This window comes from Salmo trutta, chromosome 1 (assembly GCF_901001165.1).
Source record: "Salmo trutta chromosome 1, fSalTru1.1, whole genome shotgun sequence".
NCBI lineage: Eukaryota > Metazoa > Chordata > Actinopteri > Salmoniformes > Salmonidae > Salmo > Salmo trutta.
Window position 1 is genome coordinate 69902244 of NC_042957.1, and position 27521 is coordinate 69929764.

At 43.6% G+C, this 27521-nt stretch overlaps 1 protein-coding gene across 6 annotated transcripts; it reads right to left on the reverse strand.

Annotated features, from left to right (window-relative positions):
• Positions 1 to 1891: 1891 nt before the first annotated feature.
• On the reverse strand, positions 1892 to 26175 carry LOC115206473 (transcription factor AP-4-like). Of its 6 annotated transcripts, none has more exons than XR_003880805.1 (8): positions 25394 to 26175; positions 23132 to 23381; positions 13547 to 13645; positions 13007 to 13195; positions 8077 to 8175; positions 4625 to 4780; positions 2504 to 4336; positions 1892 to 2191 (listed from the first exon to the last, which is right to left on the reverse strand). XR_003880805.1 is itself a non-coding variant. In XM_029773516.1 (7 exons), the coding sequence occupies exons 1-7, from the start codon at positions 25480 to 25482 to the stop codon at positions 4184 to 4186; spliced, it is 1035 nt and encodes a 344-aa protein (XP_029629376.1). In that variant the 5' UTR covers positions 25483 to 26175; the 3' UTR covers positions 1892 to 4183. The 6 variants fall into 6 exon arrangements, 4 of the variants coding, with proteins under 4 accessions (XP_029629376.1, XP_029629392.1, XP_029629399.1 ...); XR_003880804.1 differs by having other exon boundaries at positions 2274 to 4336; XM_029773516.1 differs by having other exon boundaries at positions 1892 to 4336.
• Positions 26176 to 27521: the final 1346 nt, after the last annotated feature.

The window sequence follows — 27521 nt, forward strand, 5'->3', positions numbered from 1 at the left end:
ACTTTCCAGTCGGGCATCAGTTGCCGGTATCATTTTGTGGTAAGCTGATACAAAAACACCTATCCAGGCATTGTGAGGTTCTGGCATGCGACTGCAATGAAGTGGCCTTGAACGTGGCCACTGTGAATCCACTGTAAATACCAAGAAGGAAGGATAGGAGGGAGATGCGTCTCATCTGTCCAGCAGTAAAAGGACTCCCTCTCCACTCAAAGGGAAGACATAAGGGACAATCAACAAATCAATCCAATTTGCCATCAAATAATTTTACATCAAAAACAACTCCTTTGCGATTGGCCGTATTGTGGCCAAAAATAACCTCTGGGACAAAACCGTTGCTTTTTGCTCTTGAAAAGTGCCAGTTAAAGATGCAAAAGGTACTGGTGGAATCTCCTGGAATGTCTAAAAACAATGCATCCACATCTCCTTTTGGATGACGGATCCATGATCTCGCCATCACGGTTGACAACTCCCTTGTGTCCTCCTCCCAGAGTGCTAAGAACCTTGGCGTGACCCTGGACAACACCCTGTCGTTCTCCACTAACATCAAGGCGGTGACCCGATCCTGTAGGTTCATGCTCTACAACATTCGCAGAGTACGACCCTGCCTCACAGGAAGCGGCGCAGGTCCTAATCCAGGCACTTGTCATCTCCCGTCTGGATTACTGCAACTCGCTGTTGGCTGGGCTCCCTGCCTGTGCCATTAAACCCCTACAACTCATCCAGAACGCCGCAGCCCGTCTGGTGTTCAACCTTCCCAAGTTCTCTCACGTCACCCCGCTCCTCCGCTCTCTCCACTGGCTTCCAGTTGAAGCTCGCATCCGCTACAAGACCATGGTGCTTGCCTACGGAGCTGTGAGGGGAACGGCACCTCCGTACCTTCAGGCTCTGATCAGGCCCTACACCCAAACAAGGGCACTGCGTTCATCCACCTCTGGCCTGCTCGCCTCCCTACCTCTGAGGAAGCACAGTTCCCGCTCAGCCCAGTCAAAACTGTTCGCTGCTCTGGCACCCCAATGGTGGAACAAGCTCCCTCACGACGCCAGGATAGCGGAGTCAATCACCACCTTCCGGAGACACCTGAAACCCCACCTCTTTAAGGAATACCTGGGATAGGATAAAGTAATCCTTCTAACCCCCCCCCCTTAAAAGATTTAGATGCACTATTGTAAAGTGGTTGTTCCACTGGATATCATAAGGTGAATGCACCAATTTGTAAGTCGCTCTGGATAAGAGCGTCTGCTAAATGACTTAAATGTAAATGTAAACCACAGCACACTAAAACAAAGCTTAAGCCGCCAAGTGTGTATTTATATTGGGAGGTTCTCGACAAAAAGGTTTACAGTATCAATCCCATTGAACAGTGTTCAGGCTTTCCCTATAGGTGTAGCCAGCCTCTACCTCTTTCTCGCTCTGACTCCAGGGTTGAGTTAAGGCTGGCCTCACAGTGCCTACCCTGCACATTAGAAGCTGTGTTATGGCAAACCGCTGCCCCTCTCTCTCTCCGCACACCCCAGACAGCATGGTATACTGGGTACAATCCAGATGGGCATATTCTGCACAATTTCTCTAAGTATTGTAAGGATCTGACAATCTGCACAGAATCTGGGTTTCTGGAACACACCATGACTGTACATGTGTCTGTCTGCATTCCCCCCTCACTCCACGGGATAGGAGAACCTCCAATACAGCAAGGTTTCAATCAGGTCAGCCTGGGAAAACTCAGGCTTTTGAAAAAGTGTCTGTGATCCCTGTAAACCACTGTCATATCTGGAGCACAACAAAACCACCATAGACTTTACAGAGAGAATGATACACGCTCAAAAGCACAATAATAAAAACTGACAATAGCCAGGGATGCTAACTGGTGAGGGCCCAAAAAGGTGCCCAGACATTTTTTTTTGTACGGAGACACACTAGAAATCTGTGGAAACCGCAAGAAAATGTGCCTATTTTCAGAGTGGGGTTGTCACAATATCAACATTTTACTAATGACGTGATACCAAGCCAAGTATCACGATGCTGAGTAGTATGGTGATGCCACAGATACCTGGCCCCCTCCAGGACGCTTGTTCCTATTAGTGAATACATAGAGTCAAATGCTCAGTCAACCAATATCATTGGCCATTAAGGATCTAAACTCACAAACATCAGAGAGACATTTCCAAAACTCGGGGACAAATGATGGGAGGAGCTTTATCAGATGGGAGGAGCTTTATCAGATGATGGGAGGAGCGTTATCAGATGATGGGAGGAGCTTTATCAGATGGGAGGACCTTTATCAGATGGGAGGAGCTTTATCAGATGATGGGAGGAGCTTTATCAGATGATGGGAGGATCTTTATCAGATGGGAGGAGCTTTATCAGATGATGGGAGGACCTTTATCAGATGGGAGGAGCTGTATCAGATGATGGGAGGACCTTTATCAGATGGGAGGGGCTTTATCAGATGATGGGAGGAGCTTTATCAGATGATGGGAGGATCTTTATCAGATGATGGGAGGACCTTTATCAGATGGGAGGAGCTTTATCAGATGATGGGAGGAGCGTTATCAGATGATGGGAGGAGCTTTATCAGATGATGGGAGGAGCGTTATCAGATGATGGGAGGAGCGTTATCAGATGATGGGAGGAGCGTTATCAGATGATAGGAGGAACTTTATCAGATGATGGGAGGAGCTTTATCAGATGATGGGAGGAGCGTTATCAGATGATGGGAGGAGCTTTATCAGATGATGGGAGGAGCGTTATCAGATGATGGGAGGAGCGTTATCAGATGATGGGAGGAGCTTTATCAGATGATGGGAGGAGCGTTATCAGATGATGGGAGGAGCTTTATCAGATGATGGGAGGAGCGTTATCAGATGATGGGACCATTAATTGCACAGGAGGGTGTGTGTGTTCTCCTACAATATCAAACAGAGGCCTGTCCCAAATACAGGGCTTTCCTAACCCTGAACACAACCCACCTAATTACAGCATGGAGCTGGATACAGCAGCCTACCCTATGTGTACAAGAGCAAAAACACACAAAGGGTTTTAAAAACTCAAGACGTACCCATCGATTAGCTTATTCAACAAGCTAGATGCCAAAATGTCAAAAACAACAGACAAAAGGGTGAATCAGTGTTACAGGTTTTTGTCTGTACTACCGATGGAACCAACATACTTTTTGTAGTTAGGGGAGTGTCGCCTACATAAATGTCTACTGGGAACCCAGCCCAGTAAAAAGTGTGATGGAGCTAAAAGAGAGAGGGAACTGTAAGTGCACTCCTCCTCTTTCCATAGTAAGCTTAGCTTTAGCTTTGTCTCCTAACAGCACCACTGAAATGAACAGACCTCTAGCTGCATCAATATGGGCCTTTCTGTGCTGTCACGTTTCAGTACAATCCCTGTGATTTATCGACCAGAGCCCCCGAGCAGAACACGAGATCAAAAAGAAAAATTGTTACGCAAACTCTTACAAATTCTTTGTAAAGTACAACAGAAAACATTTTCTCTTACTAAGGAGCCAAAAAGGTGTGTTGGAATTGATTCAGAATGTGTCTTTGAATGCTCACAGTGTCTCATCGCTCAGGGGAGATCCCCCTGGGCAGAAATATAGTGAAGAGATACAGGAAGTAGAAGACTTCTTGGAGAAATTATCTCTTGTATGGGGGGGTGTGGGGTCGCCTGGGACGGCTGTGCTGCTGGTTGGGGTACAGCTGTCCTGTCCAGGCGCGCTCTCCTGCTCGCTGGGCATATAAGTTGCTTGGTTGGTTTTGGAGAAGATGAGAAAGAGTCTCCATTGGACAACTGAGCCAAGGGACCGGGCTGGACCGGGGTGTGACACTTCCATCCTCAGGCAGCTCTCTGGAGAAGCAAGACCCAGAGAGGGAGTGGGTTGGATGGGTGCGCCGTGACCGATGGGAAGGCTGCTGGCTGCTTGAGCTATGTGGAACTGTCAGGTCAACCCATCACCTTTCTACTGATTTTTTTGTCCGGTTTGAGAAAAAGCAAGAAAGCAGAAAAGAGAGACAGAAAGAAGTGTGTATGTGTAATTATCCGGTTACAGTAGACTATCCTAGTTCAGTGTGTGTGTGTGAGTCTGATCCGTCTATCCAACCTAATAAATGGACATATAATCAGAGTATTGTGGGTGTTGTACGGGGCCCCCTCTCGTGGCCCCTGTGTGTGATGGGAGGCCTCAGGGCAGTGAGCAGTCCTCTGGCCCCTCGCTGTCGGACGCCGTGTCGGACCCGGCTGTGTCTGTGAGGGCGCGTCCCTGGGTGACGATCACCGCCCGGCGCTGCTCCTCCTCCCCCACCCTCTCCTGGATGCTCTCAATGTGCTGGATGGCCTGGAGATGGAGGGAGAGACAGATATGGAGGGAAGCAGAGTGAGTGGCAAACAGCAGTGGCAGACGCAGTGACTACACCACCATCTGGTGTTCACATGTGGAAATGCACTGACAATTGACACTTTTTATGGATACTTTCCATAGAACTACCAAATGTAGTTCTGACTGAAGAAAAATCTATCTGAAACATACCAAAGATAACAGTTGCATAAATTCAGAGAGCACAGTTTTTTCTCCCTGCGTTTGATACAACTACAATTTCTCCACAGGTGTTCTTCTTTGGCTCACCTGCACAATGGTGTCCAGGTTCTGGCGAGACGTGGAGGCTGTGTTGATGACAGAGGCCGGGCCCATGGTTACCACGGTGACGTGATGGGGAGGCGGGGCTGGGACGATGACTGTGGGGTGGTGGGTGGGGGCGGGGGGCGACCTGGGGGCCAGCACCTGGAGGGGCAGGAGGATGAAGAGGTCACACAGATATACATTGTGCATGTTAGAGATACATTAGTCAGATTGCACGGAATCACAAATCACCTTGCATCCCAAATAACTACAGTGTATTCAGACCCCTTGACTTTTTCCACATTTTGTTACGTTAAAGCCTTATTCTAAAATTGATTAAATTGTCCCCCCCCCCATCAATCTCATTAATCTGACAAAGAAAAAACAGGTGCTTCAACAAAGCACTGAGTAAAGGGTCTGAATACTTATGTAAATGTAATATTTCAGTTGTTTATTTTGAATACATTTGCTAAAATTTCTAAAAACCTGTTTTCACTTTGTCCTTATTGGGTATTGTGTGTAGATTGATGAGTAAAATAATACATTTTATCAATTTTAGAATAAGGCTGTAACGTAACAAAATGTGGAAACGGTCAAGGGGTCTGAATACTTTCTGAATGCACTGTATTCATGGGATCAAGATGAGTGATTCTGCACCTCTCCTTGCCCAAACCGATCCCCGAAAACACACTGGTTGACACTCGAAAAGTCAATTTTTAGAAAGAGCAAGCCATTTGTTTCAGTCACCCTAAAACGCCACATGATGACTAACAACAGACTATATCCAAGCTTTATTATTTAATAACAAGGAAATACATCAACAGACTCATCTTCCCAACACCTCTTTCCTAGGAGCTTCTGCTGCCCTCTGGTGAACAATAATACAACTACAACTATGTTCCTCTACATTCTACAGCCTGAGCCCCAGTGACACTGCCTGTCATCATGCTGTTCCCTATTCAACCTGAGATGCCACCGTGGGGAGGGTAGGAGGGAGGGTAGGAGGGAGGGAGAGACCATCACCACAGAGACTGGATTTCTAGGGCCATATAAAATGAACAAAATGCATCAGTGATTCCTATTTTCCTTCAACTTTCTGAAGAGGCAACAGCACAGGAACGCCCGTGTCTGTGTGTGCACGTTTGTCTACCACTTCGTGTAGCCGCTAGTGATGATGCTAATGTCATGACAACCATCTTCTGGTAGATAGATAAGGTTCCCAAAAACCGTATCAATTAAACGTTAACTAAAAAAGTAGCCTAAGCCTACCTGGCAGAATGATATCATGATTATTTGCATCAATCGAGTGGACATTTGTTTTGTAAACTCTGCCATCAAATGAGTGCTACAGAAACATTGCTACCCAAACAACAGTCTCTGGCTGGTGTGCAGCTCAATTAAAGGGTAACTACACCCCAAAATCAACCTTTCTTTTTTCCACACCTCAAAAGTTGTCTCCTGATCTAAGCATTATTGTGGACTTACAACATCCAGTTGTGTTGTTTTTCTAGTTAAAAAAAAGTGTTATTTTGAGAGCAAAACAGAATCAGGCAAAAGCAATAACAACAAAAATATGGGACTAGAATGATTCCCGGGCTCTCAAGGATGTGACTGAAACGCAGTGATCTGTGCGCCGGTAATGGAGAGTCGACCGTAAATGTGTCAGAGTTGTTGACCACGGTAAACCTTGAGCTCAGCTATGGGTTATTCTCAGACGGGTGTTGTGTTGATGCGTTTCCACTGTGGCGATTTAGAGTCTTCCTGACGCCTCTGGAGACAATGTACAGTCGTGGACAAAAGTTTTAAGAATGTACACAAATATTAATTTCCACAAAGTTTGCTGCTTCAGTGTCTTTAGATATTTTTGTCAGATGTTACTATTGAATACTGTATAATTACAAGCATTTCATAAGTGTCAAAGACTTTTATTGACAATTACATGAAGTTGATGCAAAGAGTCAATATTTGCAGTGTTGACCCTTCTTTTTCAAGACCTCTGTAATCCGCCCTGGCATGCTGTCAATTAACTTCTGGGCCACATCCTGACTGATGGCAGCATATTCTTGCATAATCAATGCTTGGAGTTTGTCAGAATTTGTGGGTTTTTGTTTTTCCACCCGCCTCTTGAGGATTGACCACAAGTTCTCAATGGGATTAAGGTCTGGGGAGTTTCCTGGCCATGGACCCAAAATATTGATGTTTTGTTCCCCGAGCCACTTAGTTATCCCCTCTGCCTTATGGCAAGGTGCTCCATCATGCTGGAAAGGGCATTGTTCGTCACCAAACTGTTCCTGGATGGTTGGGAGAAGTTGCTCTCGGAGGATGTGTTGGTACCATTCTTGGCTGTGTTCTTAGGAAAAATTGCAAGTGAGCCCACTCACTTGGCTGAGAAGCAACCCCACACATGAATGGTCTCAGGATACTTTACTGTTGGCATGACACAGGACTGATGGTAGCGCTCACCTTGACTTCTCCAGACAAGCTTTTTTTCCGGATGCCCCAAACAAACGGAAAGGAGATTCATCAGAGAAAATTACTTTACCCCAGTCCTCAGCAGTCCAATCCCTGTACCTTTTGCAGAACATCAGTCTGTCCCTGATGTTTTTCCTGGAGAGAAGTGGCTTCTTTGCTGCCCTTCTTGACACCAAGCCATCCTACAAAAGTCTTCGCCTCACTGTGCGTGCAGATGCACTCACACCTGCCTGCTGCCATTCCTGAGCAAGTTCTGTACTGGTGGTGCCCCGATCCTGCAGCTGAATCAACTTTAAGAGACGGTCCTGGCGCTTGCTGGAATTTCTTGGGCATCCTGAAGCCTTCTTCACAACAATTGAACCCGCTCTCCTTGAAGTTCTTGATGATCCGATAAATGGTTTATTTAGGTGCAATCTTACTGGCAGCAATATCCTTGCCTGTGAAGCCATTTTTGTCCAAAGCAATGATCACAGCACGTGTTTCCTTGCAGGTAACCGTGGTTGACAGAGGAAGAACAATGATTCCAAGCACCACCCTCCTTTTGAAGCTTCCAGTCTGTTATTCGAACTCAATCAGCATGACAGAGTGATCTCCAGCCTTGTCCTCGTCAACACTCACAGTGTGTTAACGAGAGAATCACTGACATGATGTCAGCTGGTCCTTTTGTGGCAGGGCTGAAATGCAGTGGAAATGTTTTTTGGGGATTCAGTTCATTTGCATGGCAAAGAGGCACTTTGCAATGAATTGCAATTCATCTGATCACTCTTCATAACATTCTGGAGTATATGCAAATTGCCATCATACAAACTGAGGCAGCAGACTTTGTGGAAATTATTATTTGTGTCATTCTCAAAACTTTTGGCCACAACTGTATGTCACATCAGTAGTGTGTGTATGTGTGCGTCCTCTGAACATATGTCAGTCATATCATTAGGGTGTGTTGATATGCGAGTGTGATTGTATGTCTCTCAGTCTCTTTCTCTCACCTGTGGGCTGTGGGCTGGGGTGCTGGCTCTCTCCTGCTGCTCGGAGTGAGTTCCTAACACATGTTCAGGCTGAGTACCACCAACCACAACACAGCAGACCTGAGTGGTTAACAGAGGTAGGACTCAGACTGGAGACCATAACACGGCCATTACTGAATATGCACCGTCATATCTATTATCTCTGCGCAACATTGCTAATGTGTATGGTCATTAAAGCCTTGGATTAGTCTTTATATACTGAACATAAATATAAACGCAACATGCAACAATTATAAAGACTTTATTGAGTATAAGGAAATCAGTCAATTGATATAAATGAATTAGGCCCTATTTTATGGATTTCACATGATTGGGAATACAGATATAAATCTGTTGGGGAAAAAAGGTAGGGGCGTGGATCAGAAAACCAGCCAGTATGTGGTGTGACCACCATTTGCGTCATGCAGCGCGACATATCTCCTTCACATAGAGTTGATCAGGCAGTTGATTGTGGCCGATGGAATGTTCCCCCACTCCTCTTCAATGACTGTGCGAAGTTTCTGGATATTGGCGGGAACTGGAACACGTTGTCGTACACGTCCATCCAGAGCATCCCAAACATGCTCAATGGGTGACATGTCTGGTGAGTATGCAGGCCATAGAAGAACTGGCACAGTTTCAGCTTCCAGGAACTGTGTACAGATCCTTGTGACATGAGGCTGTGTATTATCATGCTAAAACATGAGGTGCATTTTATAGGCCTTCCCAATGGTACTATGCATTGGTATTCAAATAGATTGAATTTTACAGCCTACCGGTAGTGATGTTGGCAATGCAAGTACACTGATAAAGCCTGTTCATGTAGACTAACAGTAGCATTAATCTCACCCTGTCCATGTAGGCTACCAGTAGCATTAATCTCACCCTGTCCATGTAGGCTACCAGTAGCATTAATCTCCCCCTGTCCATGTAGGCTACCAGTAGCATTAATCTCACCCTGTCCATGTAGGCTACCAGTAGCATTAATCTCCCCTGTCCATGTAGGCTACCAGTAGCATTAATCTCCCCCTGTCCATGTAGGCTACCAGTAGCATTAATCTTCCCCTGTCCATGTAGGCTACCAGTAGCATTAATCTCACCCTGTCCATGTAGGCTACCAGTAGCATTAATCTTCCCCTGTCCATGTAGGCTACCAGTAGCATTAATCTCACCCTCGCTATGTAGGCTACCAGTAGCATTAATCTCACCCTTCCATGTAGCCAAACAGTAGCATTAATCTCACCCTCGCCATTTCAGATGTATAAGGGTTTTGTATAGAGGTTGACCGATTAACTTCACTAGGGTAGGGAGCAGCATTCGGAATTTTGGATGAAAAGCGTGCCCAAAGTAAACTGCCTGCTACTCAGGCCCAGAAGCTAGGATATGCAGATAGAAAACACTCTAAAGTTTCCAAAACTGTTAAAATAATGTCTGTGAGTATAACAGAACTGATATGCCAGGCGAAAATCCATCCAGGAAGTACTATTATTTTGAAAGGCTGGTTTTCAATTGAAAGCCTATCCACCATACAAAGACTTAGGACCGAGTTCACGATCTCCATGGCTTCTTCTACATGTGGCCAGTCTTTAGGCATTGTTTCAGGCTTTTACTCTGAAAAATGAGGGATACAGCACTTTTAATGAGTGGACAGTGGAAATTTCCAGACATGAGTCCAGCGTGTGATCGGGAGCGCGCCTTTCTTGTTTCTCCTTTTCTATTGACGAAGCTTTTGTCTGGTTGAAATGATATTGATTATTTATGACAAAAACTACCTGAGGATTGATTTTAAACATCGTTTGACATGTTTCTACGAACTTTTATTGTACTTTTTTGACTTTTGGTCTGAATGTTGAAAGCGCGCTTTGTGCCTTTGGATTACTGAACTAAACGCACCAACAAAACTGAGGTTTTTGGACATAAAAAGGGACATTATCGAACAAAACGAACATTTATTGTGGAACATGGAGTCCTGGGAGTGCCACCAGATGAAGATCATCAAAGGTAAGTGATTAATTTAATCGCTATTTCTGACTTTTGTGAGTCCTTGGCTGGAAAATGTCTGTATGGTGTTTTGTGGCTAGGCGCTGTCCTAACATAATCGCTTGGTGTGCTTTCGCCGTAAAGCCTGTTTAAAATCTGACACAGCGGCTGGATTAACAAGACGTTTATCTTTAATCCTATGTATAACACTTGTATCTTTCATCAATGTTTATGATGAGTATTTCTGTAATTTGATTTGGCTCTCTGCAATTTCACCGCGTGTTATTTGAGACAATGCATTACTGAACATAACGCGCCAATTTAAACTGAGGTTTTTGGACATAAAGAGGGACTTTATCGAACAAAACGAACATTTATTGTGTAACCTGGAGTCCTGGGAGTGCCACCAGATGAAGATCATCAAAGGTTAGTGATTCATTTAATCGCCATTTCTGACTTTTGTGAGTCCTCTCCTTGGCTGGAAAATGTCTGTATGGTTTCTTGTGGCTAGGCGCTGTCCTAACATAATCGCATGGTGTGCTTTCGCCGTAAAGCCTTTTTGAAATCGGACACTGTGGTTGAATTAACAAGAAGTTTATCTTTAAAATGGTGTATAATACTTGTATGTTTGAGGAATTTTAATTATGGGATTTCTGTTGTTTGAATTTGGCGCCCTGCAATTTCACTGGCTGTTGTCGAGGTGATACCAGAGAGGTTAATTGGAATGGCCGATTAATTAGGGCCGATTTCAAGTTTTCATAACAATCAGTAATCGTCATTTTTGGACACCGATTATGGCCGATGACATTGCACTCAACGAGGAGACTGCGTAGCAGGCTGACTACCTGTTATGTGAGTGCATAGGAGCCAAGGTAAGGTGCTAGCTAGCATTAAACTTATCTTTAAAAAAACTATCACTCTTAACATAATCACTAGTTAACTCCACATGGTTGATGATATTACTATGTTAACTAGCTTGTCCTGCATTACATATAATCAATGCGGTGCCTGTTAATTTCTCATCTAATCACAGCCTACTTCGCCAAACGGGTGATGATTTAACAAAAGCACTATCGTTGCACCAATGTACCTAACAATAAACATCAATGCCTTTCTTAAAATCAATACACAAGTATATATTTTTAAACCTGCATATTTAGTTAATATTGCCTGCTAACATGAATTTATTTTAACTAGGGAAATTGGGTCACTTCTCTTGCGTTCAGTGCAAGCAGAGTCAGGGTATATGCAGCAGTTTGGGCCGCCTGGCTCGTTGCGAACTGTGTGAAGACCATTTATTCCTAGCAAAGACCATAATTCATTTGCCAGAATTTTACGTAATTATGACATAACATTGAAGGTTGTGCAATATAACAGTAATATTTAGACTTAGGGATGCCACCCGTTAGATAAAATACGGAACGGTTCCATATTTCATTGAAAGAATAAACGATTGTTTTCAAAATTATAGTATCCGGATTTGACCATATGCATGACCTAAGGCTCGTATTTCTGTGTGTTATTGTCACGACTTCCGCCGAAGTTGGTGCCTCTCCTTGTTCGGGCGGCGTTCGGCGGTCGATGTCACCGGCTTTCTAGCTGCCACCGATCCACGTTTCTTTTTCCATTTGTTATGTCTTGATTGTTCACACCTGGTTCCCATTACGTTGTTATTATTTCCCTATTTAACCCTCTGGTTCTCATTATGTTTTGTGCGTGATTGTTTCCTGGTTTTGTGTTAGGGTTTGTTATCCCTGCGTGGATATATCTGATTATTTTCCAGAGTAAAGTACGTTATTTTACTCAGTTCAGTGTCCTGAGCCTGACTCCATTCTCATCTCTGCACAACTGACACCTGACAGTTATTATATTATAATTAAGTCTATGATTTGATAGAGCAGTCTGACTGAGCGGTGGTAGGCAGCAGCAGGCTCGTAAGCATTCATTCAAACAGCACTTTCCTGCATTTGCCAGCAGCTCTTCGCTGTGCTTCAAGCATTGGGCTGTTTATGACTTCAAGCCTATCAACTCCCGAGATTAGGCTGGCAATACTATAGTGCCTATAAGAACATCCAATAGTCAAAGGTATAGGAAATACAAATGGTATAGAGAGAAATATATCATTCCTATAATAACTACAACCTAAAACTTCTTACCTGGGAATATTGAAGACTCATGTTAAAAGGAACCACCAGCTTTCATATGTTCCCATGTTCTGAGCAAGGAACTTAAACGTTAGCTTTTTACATGGCACATATTGCACTTTTACTTTCTTCTCCAACACTTTGTTTTTGTATTATTTAAACCAAATTGAACATGTTTCATTATTTATTTGAGACTAAATTGATTTTGTTGATGTATTATATTAAGTTAAAATAAAAGTGTTCATTCAGTATTGTTGTAATTGTCATTATTACAAATATATATAAAAATCGACCGATTAATCGGTATCGGCTTTTTATGGCCCTCCAATAATCGGTATTGGCGTTGAAATATCATAATCGGCCGACCTCTAGTTTGGTATTATGTTTTTCAAACGAGAAAGCAACAACAACAAAAACTGTTTCCTTTGTAATGGAACGCCAAGTTGAAGTCAATATTCTGTTGTTGACCTCATGAAATGGTTTTACCACAACAAACTAGCCCAACACCCATCAATTGAAACGGTGGGAAACTCTCACAAAAACTGATCAGAAATAAAATCATTGGATAATTATATTGGAGCAGGAGAGTTTATAAATAGCCTACAATATTTCCAGGGACTTTTTAACGACCAAATTGAGGAAATGACTGATTTTCAACTCAAGGTTTTCCAGTACTTGATTTTCTGAGCTCCAAATTCAAGTACTTCAATCACTTCAAACACGCTGTGCACACCCTGAATACGGTGGTTCCTGACAATTACTTGTTGTGGTTGTGTCTCTGTTCCTACCTCCTCCTGTCTCAAATGCTCCTCCAGCATCATTCGAACAGAGCGCTCCTTGTCCAGCTGCTGTCTCAGCTCCACCATCTCCCTCCGCAGGTCCTCCGTCTTCTCCTCCTCCAAAATGTCTGGAGAACCGATCCCTTCATCCTTCTCCTCCGCCCCGCGCCTCCTCTTTGGGGAGGAGCCGCTGAACTCCTGTTGGAGCAAGAGAGGGAGCGAAAGGAGGGAGGGAGAGTCAGAGAGTAAGTCATGGAGGACTAAGATAGGGTTGATTTGGACTACGACGGGTGATTCCTTCCATTGCAGTGTGTCTGATGAACAGTCTATGAACTAAGGAATGGACACAGGAAAGTAAACTGAATTTTAAGTGCTGAGAAGAGTAGAACATTTCTCATCTACTGAGGCCAGATTACTATTGTTAAAAAACTAAGTAATGATTCTGAGCACAGTCGTGTGTGTAGAGAGCCACGTGCTGGTAGGAACAACTGCGTATCCAAACTAAATGGGGGGTCACACTAGTGACACCAAATGATGACTGTGTCTCACCTGAATGAAGCGTTTGAGCTGGCTGTTCTGCTGCAGTAGTCGTGTCTTCTCCTGCTCCAGAGCGAAGATGTACTCTGCTGTCTGCTGCAAGATGGCCGCCTGTAGAGGAGTGAACACTGTTATAACTACGACAAAATGATACATAGCAACAACAAGAGCTTCTTGACTGGTGCTGTAGCAGCAACAACAGCCTCTTGACTGGTGCTGTAGCAGCAACAAGAGCCTCTTGACTGGTGCTGTAGCAGCAACAAGAGCCTCTTGACTGGTGCTGTAGCAGCAACAACAGCCTCTTGACTGGTGCTGTAGCAGCAACAACAGCCTCTTGACTGGTGCTGTAGCAGCAACAACAGCCTCTTGACTGGTGCTGTAGCAGCAACAACAGCCTCTTGACTGGTGCTGTAGCAGCAACAGCAGCCTCTTGACTGGTGCTGTGGCAGCAACAACAGCCTCTTGACTGGTGCTGTAGCAGCAACAGCAGCCTCTTGACTGGTGCTGTAGCAGCAACAAGAGCCTCTTGACTGGTGCTGTAGCAGCAACAACAGCCTCTTGACTGGTGCTGTAGCAGCAACAGCAGCCTCTTGACTGGTGCTGTAGCAGCAACAACAGCCTCTTGACTGGTGCTGTAGCAGCAACAAGAGCCTCTTGACTGGTGCTGTAGCAGCAACAAGAGCCTCTTGACTGGTGCTGTAGCAGCAACAACAGCCTCTTGACTGATGCTGTAGCAGCAACAAGAGCTTCTTGACTGGTGCTGTAGCAGCAACAACAGCCTCTTGACTGGTGCTGTAGCAGCAACAACAGCTTCTTGACTGGTGCTGTAGCAGCAACAACAGCCTCTTGACTGGTGCTGTAGCAGCAACAACAGCCTCTTGACTGGTGCTGTAGCAGCAACAACAGCCTGTACAACTTCAAAGGGTAGACTTGTCTAGTAACTTATCAGTACGTATTACAGGTCTGCTTGACACTTTGTGAACCCCTTGTTCTATTACAGATTTGTTTAGTCTTTACCATGAAATCTTCATTTAACCAGAGCCAGTCGTTTTGATCTGACATAACAGCTTCATATTTACCAATACCATATGTTGGTGTACAGGAAATTATGTGCGTAGTAGAAAAACAACATTAAAAAGGAATTAGTGCAGGTGCAAAAATAAGTGAACCCCAAGTTGCATTGGTTAAATCAAGTAGGTAAGTAGAATCAGGTGGGAAAAATAATTGGGTACCAAATAAACCAATCAAAGGAGAGATCGTTAGGAAAGAGTTTGGGCGGGACTCTGATAAATAGAGATAAGAAACCTGGCCAGTTTGGTGTTACCCATCCAGGTGAATGCAAAGCACACCATGCCGAGAGGAAAGGAGATCTCAGAGGACATCAGAACGTGGGTAGTGAGAGCACATCAGTCTGGGGAAGGCTATAAAATCATCTCAAAAAGATTTCAGCTCCATCAGTCCACTGTGAGGCAAAAGAAGAGCATTTAACATGACAGCAACTCGGCCTTGAAGTGGACGCCCTTCCAAAATATCCCCAAGAGCCACAAGAACAATAATAAATCAGGTAAAAGCCAACCCAAATATAACATCTAGAGATTTGCAGACCTCCCTTGCTGCATCTCAGGTAACTGTGCATGCTTCAACAATAAGAACACTGACTCCTAATGCCATTCATGGGAGTAGAGGTCGACCGATTAATCGGAATGGCCGATTAATTAGGGCCGATTTCAAGTTTTCATAACAATCGGTATTTTTGGCCACTGATTTGCCAATTTTTTTTTTTTTTTTTACACCTTTATTAACTAGGCAAGTCCGATTAAGAACACATTCTTATTTACAATGACGGCCTAGAAACGGGGGTTAACTGCCTTGTTCAGGGGGGATTCGTTTTTGCAACCTTCGGTTACCAGTCCAACGCTCTAACCAACTGCCTTACATTGCACTCCACAAGGATTAACAGGCTGACTACCTGTAACGTGAGGGCAGCAAGAAGCAAAGGTAAGTTGCTAGCTAGCATTAGACTTATAAAAAACTATCAATCTTAACATAATCACTAGTTAACTACACATGGTTGATGATATTACTAGTTTATCTAACGTGTCCTGCGTTGCATATGATCGATGCGATGCCTGTTAATTGTCATTGAATCACAGCCTACTTCGACAAACGGGTGTTGATTTAACAAGCGCATTTGCGAAAAAAGTACTGTCGTTGCACCAATGTACCTAACCATAAACATCAATGCCTAACAGGAATATTTAGACTTAGTCACCCGTTAGATAAAATACGGAACGGTTCCGAATGTCACTTAAAGAAAAAAATGTTTGTTTTCGAGATGATAGTTTCCAGATTTGACCATACTAATGACCCAAGGCTCATATTTCTGTGTGTTTATTATATTATAATTAAGTCTATGATTTGATAGAGCAGTCTGACTGAGCGGTGGTAGGCAGCAGCAGGCTCGTAAGCATTCATTCAAACAGCCCTTCGCTGTGCTTCAAGCATTGCGCTGTTTATGACTTCAACCTGGGTGGGTATAATTTGCGGAACGTTCCAACAGGAATCTATTCCAAAAACTTCGTAAATAACAAGGTTTCCAAAAAACAACGCATACAAAGTTGTATAGCGGCAGAATAAGATACCTGGTAGGGAGTGGTCTATTTCATTGCGTTTTTCACTCGTCACGTTTATTCCGAAAAATCTCTGTCCTCACATGTCTGTTTGCCTATGGACAAACATTAAGAATAAGCTACGTGGTGAGTTGATGCCTATTCGGCAGCTAGTTAGCTAGGTTTGTATGCGTTGCTACTTTGTATGCGTTGTTGGTTGGCAACCTTTTACTTTACGTTTTTTGGAACAGATTCCTGTTGGAACGTTCCACCCCTTCAAGCCTATCAACTCCCAAGATTAGGCTGGTGTAACCGATGTGAAATGGCTAGCTAGTTAGCCGGGTGCACGCTAATAGCGTTTCAAACGTCACTCGCTCTGAGACTTGGAGTAGTTTTTTCCCTTCCTCTGCATGGGTAACGCTGCTTCGAGGATGGCTGTTGTCGATGTGTTCTTGGTTTGAGCCCAGGTAGGAGCGAGGAGAGGGACGGAAGCTATACTGTTACACTGGCAATACTAAAGTGCCTATAAGAACATCGAATAGTTAAAGGTATATGAAATACAAATCGTATAGAGAGAAATAGTCCTATAATTCCTATAATAATATAACTACAACCTAAAACATCTTACCTGGGAATATTGAAGACTCATGTTAAAAGGAACCACTAGCTTTCATATGTTCCCATGTTCTGAGCAAGGCACTTAAACATTAGCTTTCTTACATGGCTGTAACGCCCTGGCCATAGAGAGGGGTTTTGTTCTTTACTTTGGTTAGGCCAGGGTGTTACATTGGGTGGGCGTTCTATGTTCTTTTTTCTAGGTTGATTTGTTTCGTTGATTTTGGCCGTGTGGCTTCCAATCAGGCACAGCTGTAGTTTGTTGTTGCTGATTGGGAGTCACACATAAGTAGCCTGTTTTTCCTTTGGGTTTTTGTGGGTGATTGTTTCTGTCTAGTGCTTTCTGTTGAGAGTTTTTCCTGACAGGACTGTTTTGCTGTCTTTGGTTTATTTTTGTATAGTGTTCTCCTTTTTTCATTAAATATCAAGATGAACACACATCCTCCGCTGCACCTTGGTTTTATTACGACGACAGCCCTTACATGGCACATATTGCACTTTTACTTTCTTCTCCAACACTTTGTTTTGCATTATTTAAACCAAATTGAACATGTTTCATTATTTATTTGAGGCTAAATTGATTTTATTGATGTATTATATTAAGTTAAAATAAGTGTTCATTCAGTATTGTTGTAATTGTCATATATAAAAAAAGAAAATAATCAGACGATTAATTGGTATCGGCTTTTTTGGCCCTCCAATAATCGGTATCGGCGTTGAAAAATCATAATCGGTCGACCTCTACATGGGAGGGTTGCTAGGAAGAAGCCTCTGCTGTCAAAAAAGAACCAAACTGCCCGTCTTAACTTTGCAAGAGACCACCTGGAGAAACCTGACAGTTTCTGGAAGTCCATTCTCTGGACCGATGAGTCCAAAATTGACCTTTTTGTTCACAATCAACACTGCTATGTTTGGCTAAAACCCAACACTGTCTACCACCAAAATAACCTTATCCCAACGTCAAGCATGGTGATGGGAATGTCAAGATGTGGGGCTGCTTTTCCTCCTCTGGACCGGGACGACTTCACATCATTAAGGGAACCATGAATTCTGAGGTATACCAGGAGATTCTTGAACAGAACGTCATGCCATCAGTCAAGGAGCTAAAGCTGGGCCGAAAGTGGGTCTTCCAACAAAACAAAGACCCAAAGCATTAAAGCAAATCTACCAAATAATAGCTCAGGAGAAAGAAGATTTGTGTTTTGGCTTGGGCAAGTCAAAGTCCTGACCTAAATCCAATCAAGATGCTGTGGCAGGACCTGAAGCGGACAGTTCATGCCAGACACTACTCAAACCTCACTCAATTGGCTGAGTTCTGTAAGAAGGAGTTGGCAAAAATCCCTCAAAACAGACATCAGAGACTGATCACTGGCTATAGGAGACAGTTACTCCAAGTTATCGCTGTTAATGGCGGTGCCACAAGCTATTGACTGAAGGGGCTCACATATCTGAGCACACATCAAATCTGAGTTTCTGTTAAATAAACAATGAATATATATATATATTTTTTTGGTTCTGTCATTTACCTGGAATGTCTGTATTACGAATTGGGTTTTTTATGTTTATTTTAATATTTTATAGCAAAATAAATGAGCAGCCCTGTAGGGTTCACATTCTTTCAAGCAGCACTGTAAATATCTAGAATTATATGTACTGGGAGTTGAACAGGCATGGCAATCTCCCTGTCCACCTGACTGATCTCTATAGACTTTAACCTACTGTCCCACTATCCCTGTCCACCTGACTGATCTCTATAGACTTTAACCTACTGTCCCACTATCCCTGTCCACCTGACTGATCTCTATAGACTTTAACCTACTGTCCCACTATCCCTGTCCACCTGACTGATCTCTATAGACTTTAACCTACTGTCCCACTATCCCTGTCCACCTGACTGATCTCTATAGACTTTAACCTACTGTCCCACTATCCCTGTCCACCTGACTGATCTCTATAGACTTTAACCTACTGTCCCACTATCCCTGTCTGTCTGATCTCTCTAGACGAACCTACTAACCCAATCTCCCTGTCCATCTGACTGATCTCTATAGACTTTAACCTACTGTCCCACTATCCCTGTCCACCTGACTGATCTCTATAGACTTTAACCTACTGTCCCACTATCCCTGTCCACCTGACTGATCTCTATAGACTTTAACCTACTGTCCCACTATCCCTGTCTGTCTGATCTCTATAGACTTTAACCTACTGTCCCACTATCCCTGTCTGTCTGATCTCTATAGACTTTAACCTACTGTCCCACTATCCCTGTCTGTCTGATCTCTATAGACTTTAACCTACTGTCCCACTATCCCTGTCTGATCTCTCTAGACGAACCTACTAACCCAGTCTCCCTGTCCACCTGACTGATCTCTATAGACTTTAACCTACTGTCCCACTATCCCTGTCTGTCTGATCTCTATAGACTTTAACCTACTGTCCCACTATCCCCGTCTGTCTGATCTCTTTAGACTAACCTACTAACCCAATCTCCCTGTCCATCTGACTGATTTCTATAGACTTTAACCTACTGTCCCACTATCCCTGTCTGATCTCTCTAGACGAACCTACTGTCCCACTATCCCTGTCTGTCTGATCTCTATAGACTTTAACCTACTGTCCCACTATCCCTGTCTGTCTGATCTCTCTAGACGAACCTACTAACCCAGTCTCCCTGTCTTTCTGATCTCTTTAGACTAACCTACTAACCCAATTTCCCTGTCCACCTGACTGATCTCTATAGACCTTAACCTACTGTCCCACTATCCCTGTCTTTCTGATCTCTTTAGACTAACCTACTAACCCAATCTCCATGTCTGTCTGACTGATCTCTCTAGACTTTAACCTACTGTCCCACTATCCCTGTCTGTCTGATCTCTCTAGACTTTAACCTACTGTCCCACTATCCCCGTCTGTCTGATCTCTATAGACTTTAACCTACTGTCCCACTATCCCTGTCGTTCTGATCTCTCTAGACAAAACTACTAACCCAATCTCCCTGTCTGTCTGACTGATCTCTCTAGACAAAACAACTAACCCAATCTCCCTGTCTGTCTGACTGATCTCTTTAGACTAACCTACTAACCCAATCTCCCTGTCTGTCTGACCTCTCTAGACAAAACTACTAACCCAATCTCCCTATCTGTCTGACTAATCTTTCGACTTGAACCTACTATCCCACTTTACCTGTCTGTCTGACCGATCTCTCTAGACCAGGTATTCCCAAACTGGGGAACGCACAATGCCGTCGGGGGTACGCCAAATAAAAATGTGATTCACATGTATAAAAGATTTAAACAAAATTTGAACAAACGTATTTATTTTTTCTACACATTTTCAAACAGTTATTTATATTTTCCAACTGGGCTATACATTTGGGTGAGGTTTTTTTCTCGCCTGAGTAACCTCGTTTCACTGCCAAAAATGAAATTAAACCATCTAGTGTTCAGTGAAATAACAACACAATGTCAAATACAGGTAGCCGAGTCAAATAATGAACATCCAATCACATTAACTGTTACTCTCTCGAGGGAATTCCACTAACGGTCCGTATGTAGCCAATTTCCGTTTGCTTGAAAATTGATAAATGGTTAAAAAAAGTAAGGCATGCGTCCATAGAGACACATACCAGCTCTACTAGTAGTACTAGCAGTACTACACCTGCACCTGTCGACAACACAAGTTGTTCTGCTTCCACGAGCACATCCAATGCTAGCATCAGTAATTCTACATGTTGTTCGCCCAGCTAGCATGGACACTGACAGTTGTGAATCTGATGCAGCTGAAGAGCTACTGCCCCCTTACCTGGGAAAGCACTGAACAACAGACAGGGACGTTGGACCATCAAAGAGGTGCAAATATGATGAGAACTACATTGATTTGGGGTTCACTTATATTGGGAGTAGTGCCTTTCCTCAGCCACAGTGTGTTATATGTACAAAAGTACTATCTCACAACTCAATGAAACCTTCACTCTTGCGCAGACATTTAGAAACAAAACATGCCAATTTGAAAAATAAGCCACAGGAGTTTTTTTGTCTGAGAATTAAGACCACTTTTGAGTAGTAAGACCTGTATAAAAGCAACAGATACCATTAATAAGAAGGGGCTAGAAGTGTCTTATATGGTGAGCTACCGAGTGGCTAGGACAGGCAAGCCCCATACTATTGTGGAGGACTTAATTCTTCCTGCTGCCTCGGATATGGCTGGAACAATGCTGGGGGAAAAGGCCTAAAAAAAACACACAGACAATGTCTTCATCAAACAACACTGTTACACGACACATCAGTGACATGGCAGGAGATGCTTTGAAACAATCACTGCTTCGCATACAAGCCAGTGAATTCTATGCGTTACAGCTGGATGAGTCAACAGATGTGGCAGGCCTGGCACAGCTCCTGGTATATGTCCGTTACATTTATAGGGGGTCAATTAAAGAAGACATCCTCTTCTGGAAACCACTGGAAACCAGGACAGGATATGTTTAAAGTACTGGACAGCTTTGTGCCATCAAATGGACTTCGGTGGTTAAGATGTGTTGGTATCTGTCCTGAAGGCGCAAACGCCATGACAGGGAGACATAGTGGCGTGGTAATGCCTGTGCAAGCAGTTGCTCCCGACACCACATGGGTACACTGCAGCATCCACCGAGAGGCTCTTGCTGCCAAGGGAATGCCTGACAGCTTGAAAGACATTTTGGACACTACAGTGAAAATGGTTAACTTTGTTAAAGCAAGGCCCCTGAACTCTCGTGTATTTTCTGCATTATGCCATGATATGGGCAGCGACCATGTAATGCTTTTACAACATACAGAAGTGCGCTGGTCATCAAGGGTTATCAAGGTAATGACACATTTTTTTTAATTGAGAGACGAGCTTAAAGTTCTCTTTACTGACCATAATTTTCACTTGTCTGACTGCTTGCATGATGACAAGTTTCTCATATGACTGGCCTATCTGGGTGATGTTTTTTCTCGCCTGAATGATCTGAATCTAGGATTACAGGGACTCTCCGCAACTATCAAAGTGCGGGACAAAATTGAGGCTATGATTAAGAAGTTGGAGCTCTTCTCTGTCTGCATTAACAAGGACAACACACAGGTCTTTCCATTAATGTATGATGTTTTTGTTTGCAAATGAAGTCAGGCTTACCGACAATGTCAAATGTGATACAGCGAAGCAGTGAGTTGGGTGCGCAATTACGCAGGTACTTTCCCCGAAACGGATGACACAAACAACTGGATTTGTTATCCCTTTCATGCCCTGCCTCCAGTCCACTTACCGATATCTGAACAAAAGAGCCTCATCAAAATTCAGACAAGCGGTTCCGTGAAAATGTAATTTAAACAGAAGCCACTGCCAGATTTCTGGATAGGGCTGCGCTCAGAGTATCGCCAAGCCAGGAATCACACTGTTAAGACACTGATGCCCTTTGCAACCACATACGTATGTAAAAGTGGATTCTCAGCCCTCACTAGCATGAAAACTAAATACAGGCACAGACTGTGTGTGGAAAATGATTTAAGACTGAGACTCTTTCCACAACCCAACATTGCAGAGTTATGTGCATCCTTTCAATTACACCCTTCTCATTAACCTGTGGTGAGTTATTCACAATTTTCGATGATCAATAAAGTTTTATATGTAAGATGGTTAAATAAAGTGTAAAATTATTGATTATTATTATATTATTATTTGTGCCCTGGTCCTACAAGAGCTCTTTGTCACTTCCCACAAGCCAGGTTGTGACAAAAACTCATTCTTATGTTTAATTAGTGTGTGTGTGTGTGGCAGGCTTATTACAATGATGGCAAAAAAACAACATTTGAGTGTGCTGATCCTGGTGCTAGAGGGGGTACGCAGCTGGAGGTTGAATGTTTGAAGGGGTACGGGACTATAAAAAGTTTGGGATCCACTGCTCTAGACTTTAACATACTAACCCAATCTCCCTGTCTGTCTGATCTCTCTAGACTGACCTACTAAACCAATCTCCCTGTCTGTCTGATCTCTCTAGACTGACCTACTAAACCAATCTCCCTGTCTGTCTGATCTCTCTAGACTAACCCACTAACCCAATCTCCCTGTCTGTCTGCTCTCTCTAGACTAACCTACTAACCCAATCTCCCTGTCTGATTTCTCTAGACTAACCTACTAACCCAATATCCCTGTCTGTCTGATCTCTCTCTCTCTCCAACTCCCTCCTATCTGACCTTACTAAATGTTCTCCCTCCATTTCCATCTCTCTCTGACCACAATATGTGGTGGACTTTTCTGCCGTTATTGTGTCCTCTTATAATTCCATTAGTGCACGTTGTAGTTTGCTACGCGGTTTTAATTTGTTGTTGTCTAATAAACAAGTCAAAGTCTGACCCACCTTGCTGAGTTTCTCTCCCTTCCTTTCCTCCCTCGGACCCACCTTGCTGAGTTTCTCTCCCTTCCTTTCCTCCCTCGGACCCACCTTGCTGAGTTTCTCTCCGTCGCTGTGGGGGATGAGCGTCTTGAGCGATTGGAAGCCGGAGTTGATGCTCTGCATACGCCGCCGCTCGTTGCTGTTGGCGATCTCCCGACGGATCCGCCGCTCCTGGTCGCGTGCCGTCTCCGGGGTCAGGGGAATGTTCGCCAGGCTGGGGGGAGGAAGAGAAGAGGTCGTAAGGTTACACAATAGAGGTCAAAGGTCCACAGTGTAGATATCAAGTGAGATCTTCAAGTTGACCTCTATTGGTCTGAGTCTCTATTGGTCTGAGTATAAATTCAAAACATGAATGAACCTACTGTGAGCAACAGCGCAGCTATGTATGAACTATCAAAACAAGCCAGAAAACAAAGCTTTGCTGAGCTTTCAAAACAGAACCATTGTGATGGTCAATTTCGATGCTAAAAATACAGTAACAGCCATGCTTCCTACGTACCAAGCTGACTGTGCCCTGAGAAAACAGCAAGAAAGTGCAAAACAGGCTTTGATGCTGTTTTCTTATAACACCCTAGCAGACGCTTCACATGGCCCACTGCACAACCCAATGCTGACTTTCCTGCTAGAACCCCTGGCCAAACCCCATTGTTTCAGACCTCTGAACCCACGGAACACAGCCTGTGAGAATTCCAACCATAAAAGCGTTTGTCATCCTGATTTGTTCAGCATGGCACCCACACAGATTCCATTTGGGATGGGAAATGTCTAATTGAACTCCCACATCCTCTGTATCTAATGGGAGTATCACTGGGAAGCTTTCTAGTAGCAAGGCTCTTATCAGTACTGACTCAGCTGCCTCAGAGCAAACACAGGGAACAATTGTGTCTGCTGTTTCCTTACATCCCAGAAACCAGCCAGCAAACACAGCCTCTGCCAAATCACGCCTGGGTGGTAGTGAATAGCGAGCCCAGTCAGAAATACAACCACCATAGCTTGACAGACTAGGAACAGTATATTAGATGAGTTGCTTTAAACTGGGTCTCCAAATTATAGCAACATTAACATAATAAATACATATTTCTAAGTGAGAAATCATGTTTGAGAATGTATTGTGGCCAAATTTGCACCTCGAAGACTATAATTTAGTGTTGCTTGCACAATTTTATGCAAAATCCTACATTCGGAATTTTACACAATTCGAGAATAGAACTACATGTCCCAGACCACACTTTATCCTTCATCTCCGCCTCCCTGTCTACGAAAGGTTGCAAATGCATCGACTGGCCTTCCACTATACACACAACCTAATTAAAAAGACCACTATTAATTTCTCAATCGGTTGCGGAATGCCTCGCGGCGACACAATCTATTTCAAACGGTCCGATCTGTTTTAGTATCGCGCCGCCACACTACTGCGTTCAAACCCACTCATCTAGTCCTCCGCCATTACAACAATGCGACTGCTTCCTCTGTACATGCGGCGGCATGGCTGAGCTGCGGGATAAAAGACGCAGTGCATATCGTACTAGAGTGCACCAAAATGTGGCCAAGAATACCAGCGAAACTGCGATTTCGTTGCACAAATGCGATTACTTTAATTTTCGCCGTGATTTTTTTTCATAAATGATCATGAAATGTGAAGTTACTGGAGGGAAGACTACGACAGATCCCTCACCACTTTAGCACAAGCATGGCCGCACTGCCCACAATAACTTCAGCGCGCTCCCCAACGAGCTGAGCAAACAGTACCCTCTGGGACTTGTGGGCTAAACATGCATAACAAAGGTGCGACACCTTTGTTATACATGTACTACCTCTCTTGCTCCTATGTAAATTAGTATACTTATCCAAAACATAACGTGACCGTTGGGAAAATATCAAAATAGCCAGGGATCTCTCGGAACAGAGCAGCAGCGTGGTGTGCATGTAACCACGTGGGGTATGTTTGTTAGCTATTAAATGTCTAGATTTCGCTAAAGTAACGGTATAATGAAGTTACATATGAATGTACTGAATCATCTTCTACCTAATATGAGTACTTAATCGGTATTCAATAAAGGTAATATTTGTCTCGCTCTCTGACAGTGGGTCGTGTACAGTACACAATAACATACAGATCAAATCGAGCATGTTGCCACGCCACAGTCGCTAAGTGCGCACCACAAGCAGAGATAAACAAATTGTTATCATATAAAATAATGCGAAACAGTAAAAGTGCATACACACCTGCAAAGACCCCCGATCACTTCCTTCTCCGTTTTCCTAAAATGTTGCAAGGAGGGCACCTTCTGTGCTGGTACCATGAAATACTCCATGCTTTCCTCTCCAGTTGTGTCCCCCGGTTCAAATGAATTAACGCACAAAATATGTTTCAGGTGTAAATTCCCTTGTTCATAAATCTAGAATCATTTCATCATTCGGAAAATGCCTTATGTAGTAGCAGAGCACTCTGAGTTGTAACGTTACTCTACTTCCAGCTGATAGGTTTCCCTCGTTGTGTGGCGCTCTCTCTCTCTTTCCTTCTGCATGTACGTGTATGTGTGTAGTTGCAGCTGATCGGATGTCTTTCAAGGCGGGAAACAGCTGGTAGGAATCACACAGCACTACCAAAAGCCTCCTTCCGCGGACAGAGGGACTGCATCATGTAAACAAAGGATGATTTAAATCTACACTGGAGGGGGCGAGGCACGAGTCTGCTGGATTAAATGATAGCCACAAATGTATAATTGTTTCCATTGAGTGATACCGATCACTGATGCCATATCTCGAATCCTAGTAGCCTAATCTACAGTTATTGTGACATTATCTATTTCCTGAGGATTTTCCATGTAAATTAGGAAAAACATATTTTTTGCATGCGTCACTTTGTTATTTTAAATCTACGATGTTTTTCGAAACGTTAACGATAGAGCGGAGGAAACCAGTCTGTAGGGGCACTGCTCTCCTCCCACTATGAAGCGAACAAGCGGGATCAGCTGACGAGTTGGCAGGGCTCACAAAAACAGCAACAAACTGTGGGGGGGCTCGAGTGGGGAGAGGAGCGAAGGGAAACAGCGCCGAGAGAAAGAGGCTGACATTGAACAGCTGAATGTGTTCACCATTTTGGGTGTAGGAGAGGAGGAGAGTTACCTAATCGCCACTCCTGCCTTGTTGGTGCGTGCTGTTCGAGCAGAACAGAACTCGAGCCACAAAATGGGAGCATTACCCTTGCACCCGGAAATGTGTGTAGTATAAGCGTGTGTAGCAATGTTACAATGTTGGTAAATTTCACGGATGATCATTCGCTGCTGCAACAATTGTTACACTTGCTGCTGTTGCTGTGTACAATGTTACATAACAGGTTATTAAGGCGTTATAGTATAGCGCCATCTTTCTCCCCAAACTGCAGGCACTCCGCAAGTTTAGCACAGGATCATTTAGCTACTTATTGACATGCCCCAGCTTTTGCTTTTCCTATGCTATTAGCGATTAATAGTCTTTATATGACATCATAGATAGGCTGGACCTATATTCATTGATAAAAAATGAAAGTCTGCAGTCAGCTGGTTTTGCTTCTAGGCTAAAGGAGCTCACTGGGTGGTCAGGCTAGATCCTGCTATGGAAAAAGAAGACCTGGCGCATGTCCTACAGCATGATGCACCATGCAACATACACAGTATTGCAGATGATATTGACAATACACAACTATTTTCAGCTACTAAAGAGACTTCATCTAGGGAGGCTATTCCACATTCCTATGTAACTTTAATATTGCGCCCATATGATCTGAATGGTCTGAATAACATACCTGTAATAAATGGAGGGCAGGAATGATTAGAGCATTTTGCATTATTTCAGAGAACATTGTTAGTGTCATAGCCTATACACATAATTATAAGCAAAGTAGCCAATTACATAACTAATATGGTTAACCATTAAGAGCCTAAACGCATGACTCCAGTCTCTTTTCTGATTGTGCCCTTCACACCTGAATCTGAGCATTCCCAACAGTGTTTATTCAGTCGTCTACCTAGTCATAAAGCAAATGAACAACTGGATACGTTTTACAGGGGAAAAACCTCCCCAACAAATCTAACATACTGTAGATCGGTAAAGGTGGCAATTCATCTGTTATTACATATTTTTGCACCTGTCATCATTGCTCATAGGGCTACACTTCAGTACACTGGTAACACACACACACAGGCCCTGGAGGACAGCCAGGGACACTGGTGTAATACTACAAAAGGATGAAGGCAACACACTTGAACAGGAATATAATGAATTAGTTAAGTGTTCATACCCTTCAGTCTAATATCAACATAATATGTGTGTGAACATGTTGCTTAGGGGCTATTGTTATAAGTTATAATGT

Coding starts and splice junctions, on each gene's coding strand:
- LOC115206473 (XM_029773516.1), bottom strand. CDS start 25,482: ATGGAGTATTTCATGGTACCAGCACAGAAGGTGCCCTCCTTGCAACAT. Junction 13,646..23,131: donor AGGGAGAGAAACTCAGCAAG/GTGGGTCAGACT, acceptor ACTCCTCTACAG/GCGGCCATCTTGCAGCAGAC. Junction 8,176..13,006: donor AGCATTTGAGACAGGAGGAG/GTAGGAACAGAG, acceptor TTAACCACTCAG/GTCTGCTGTGTTGTGGTTGG.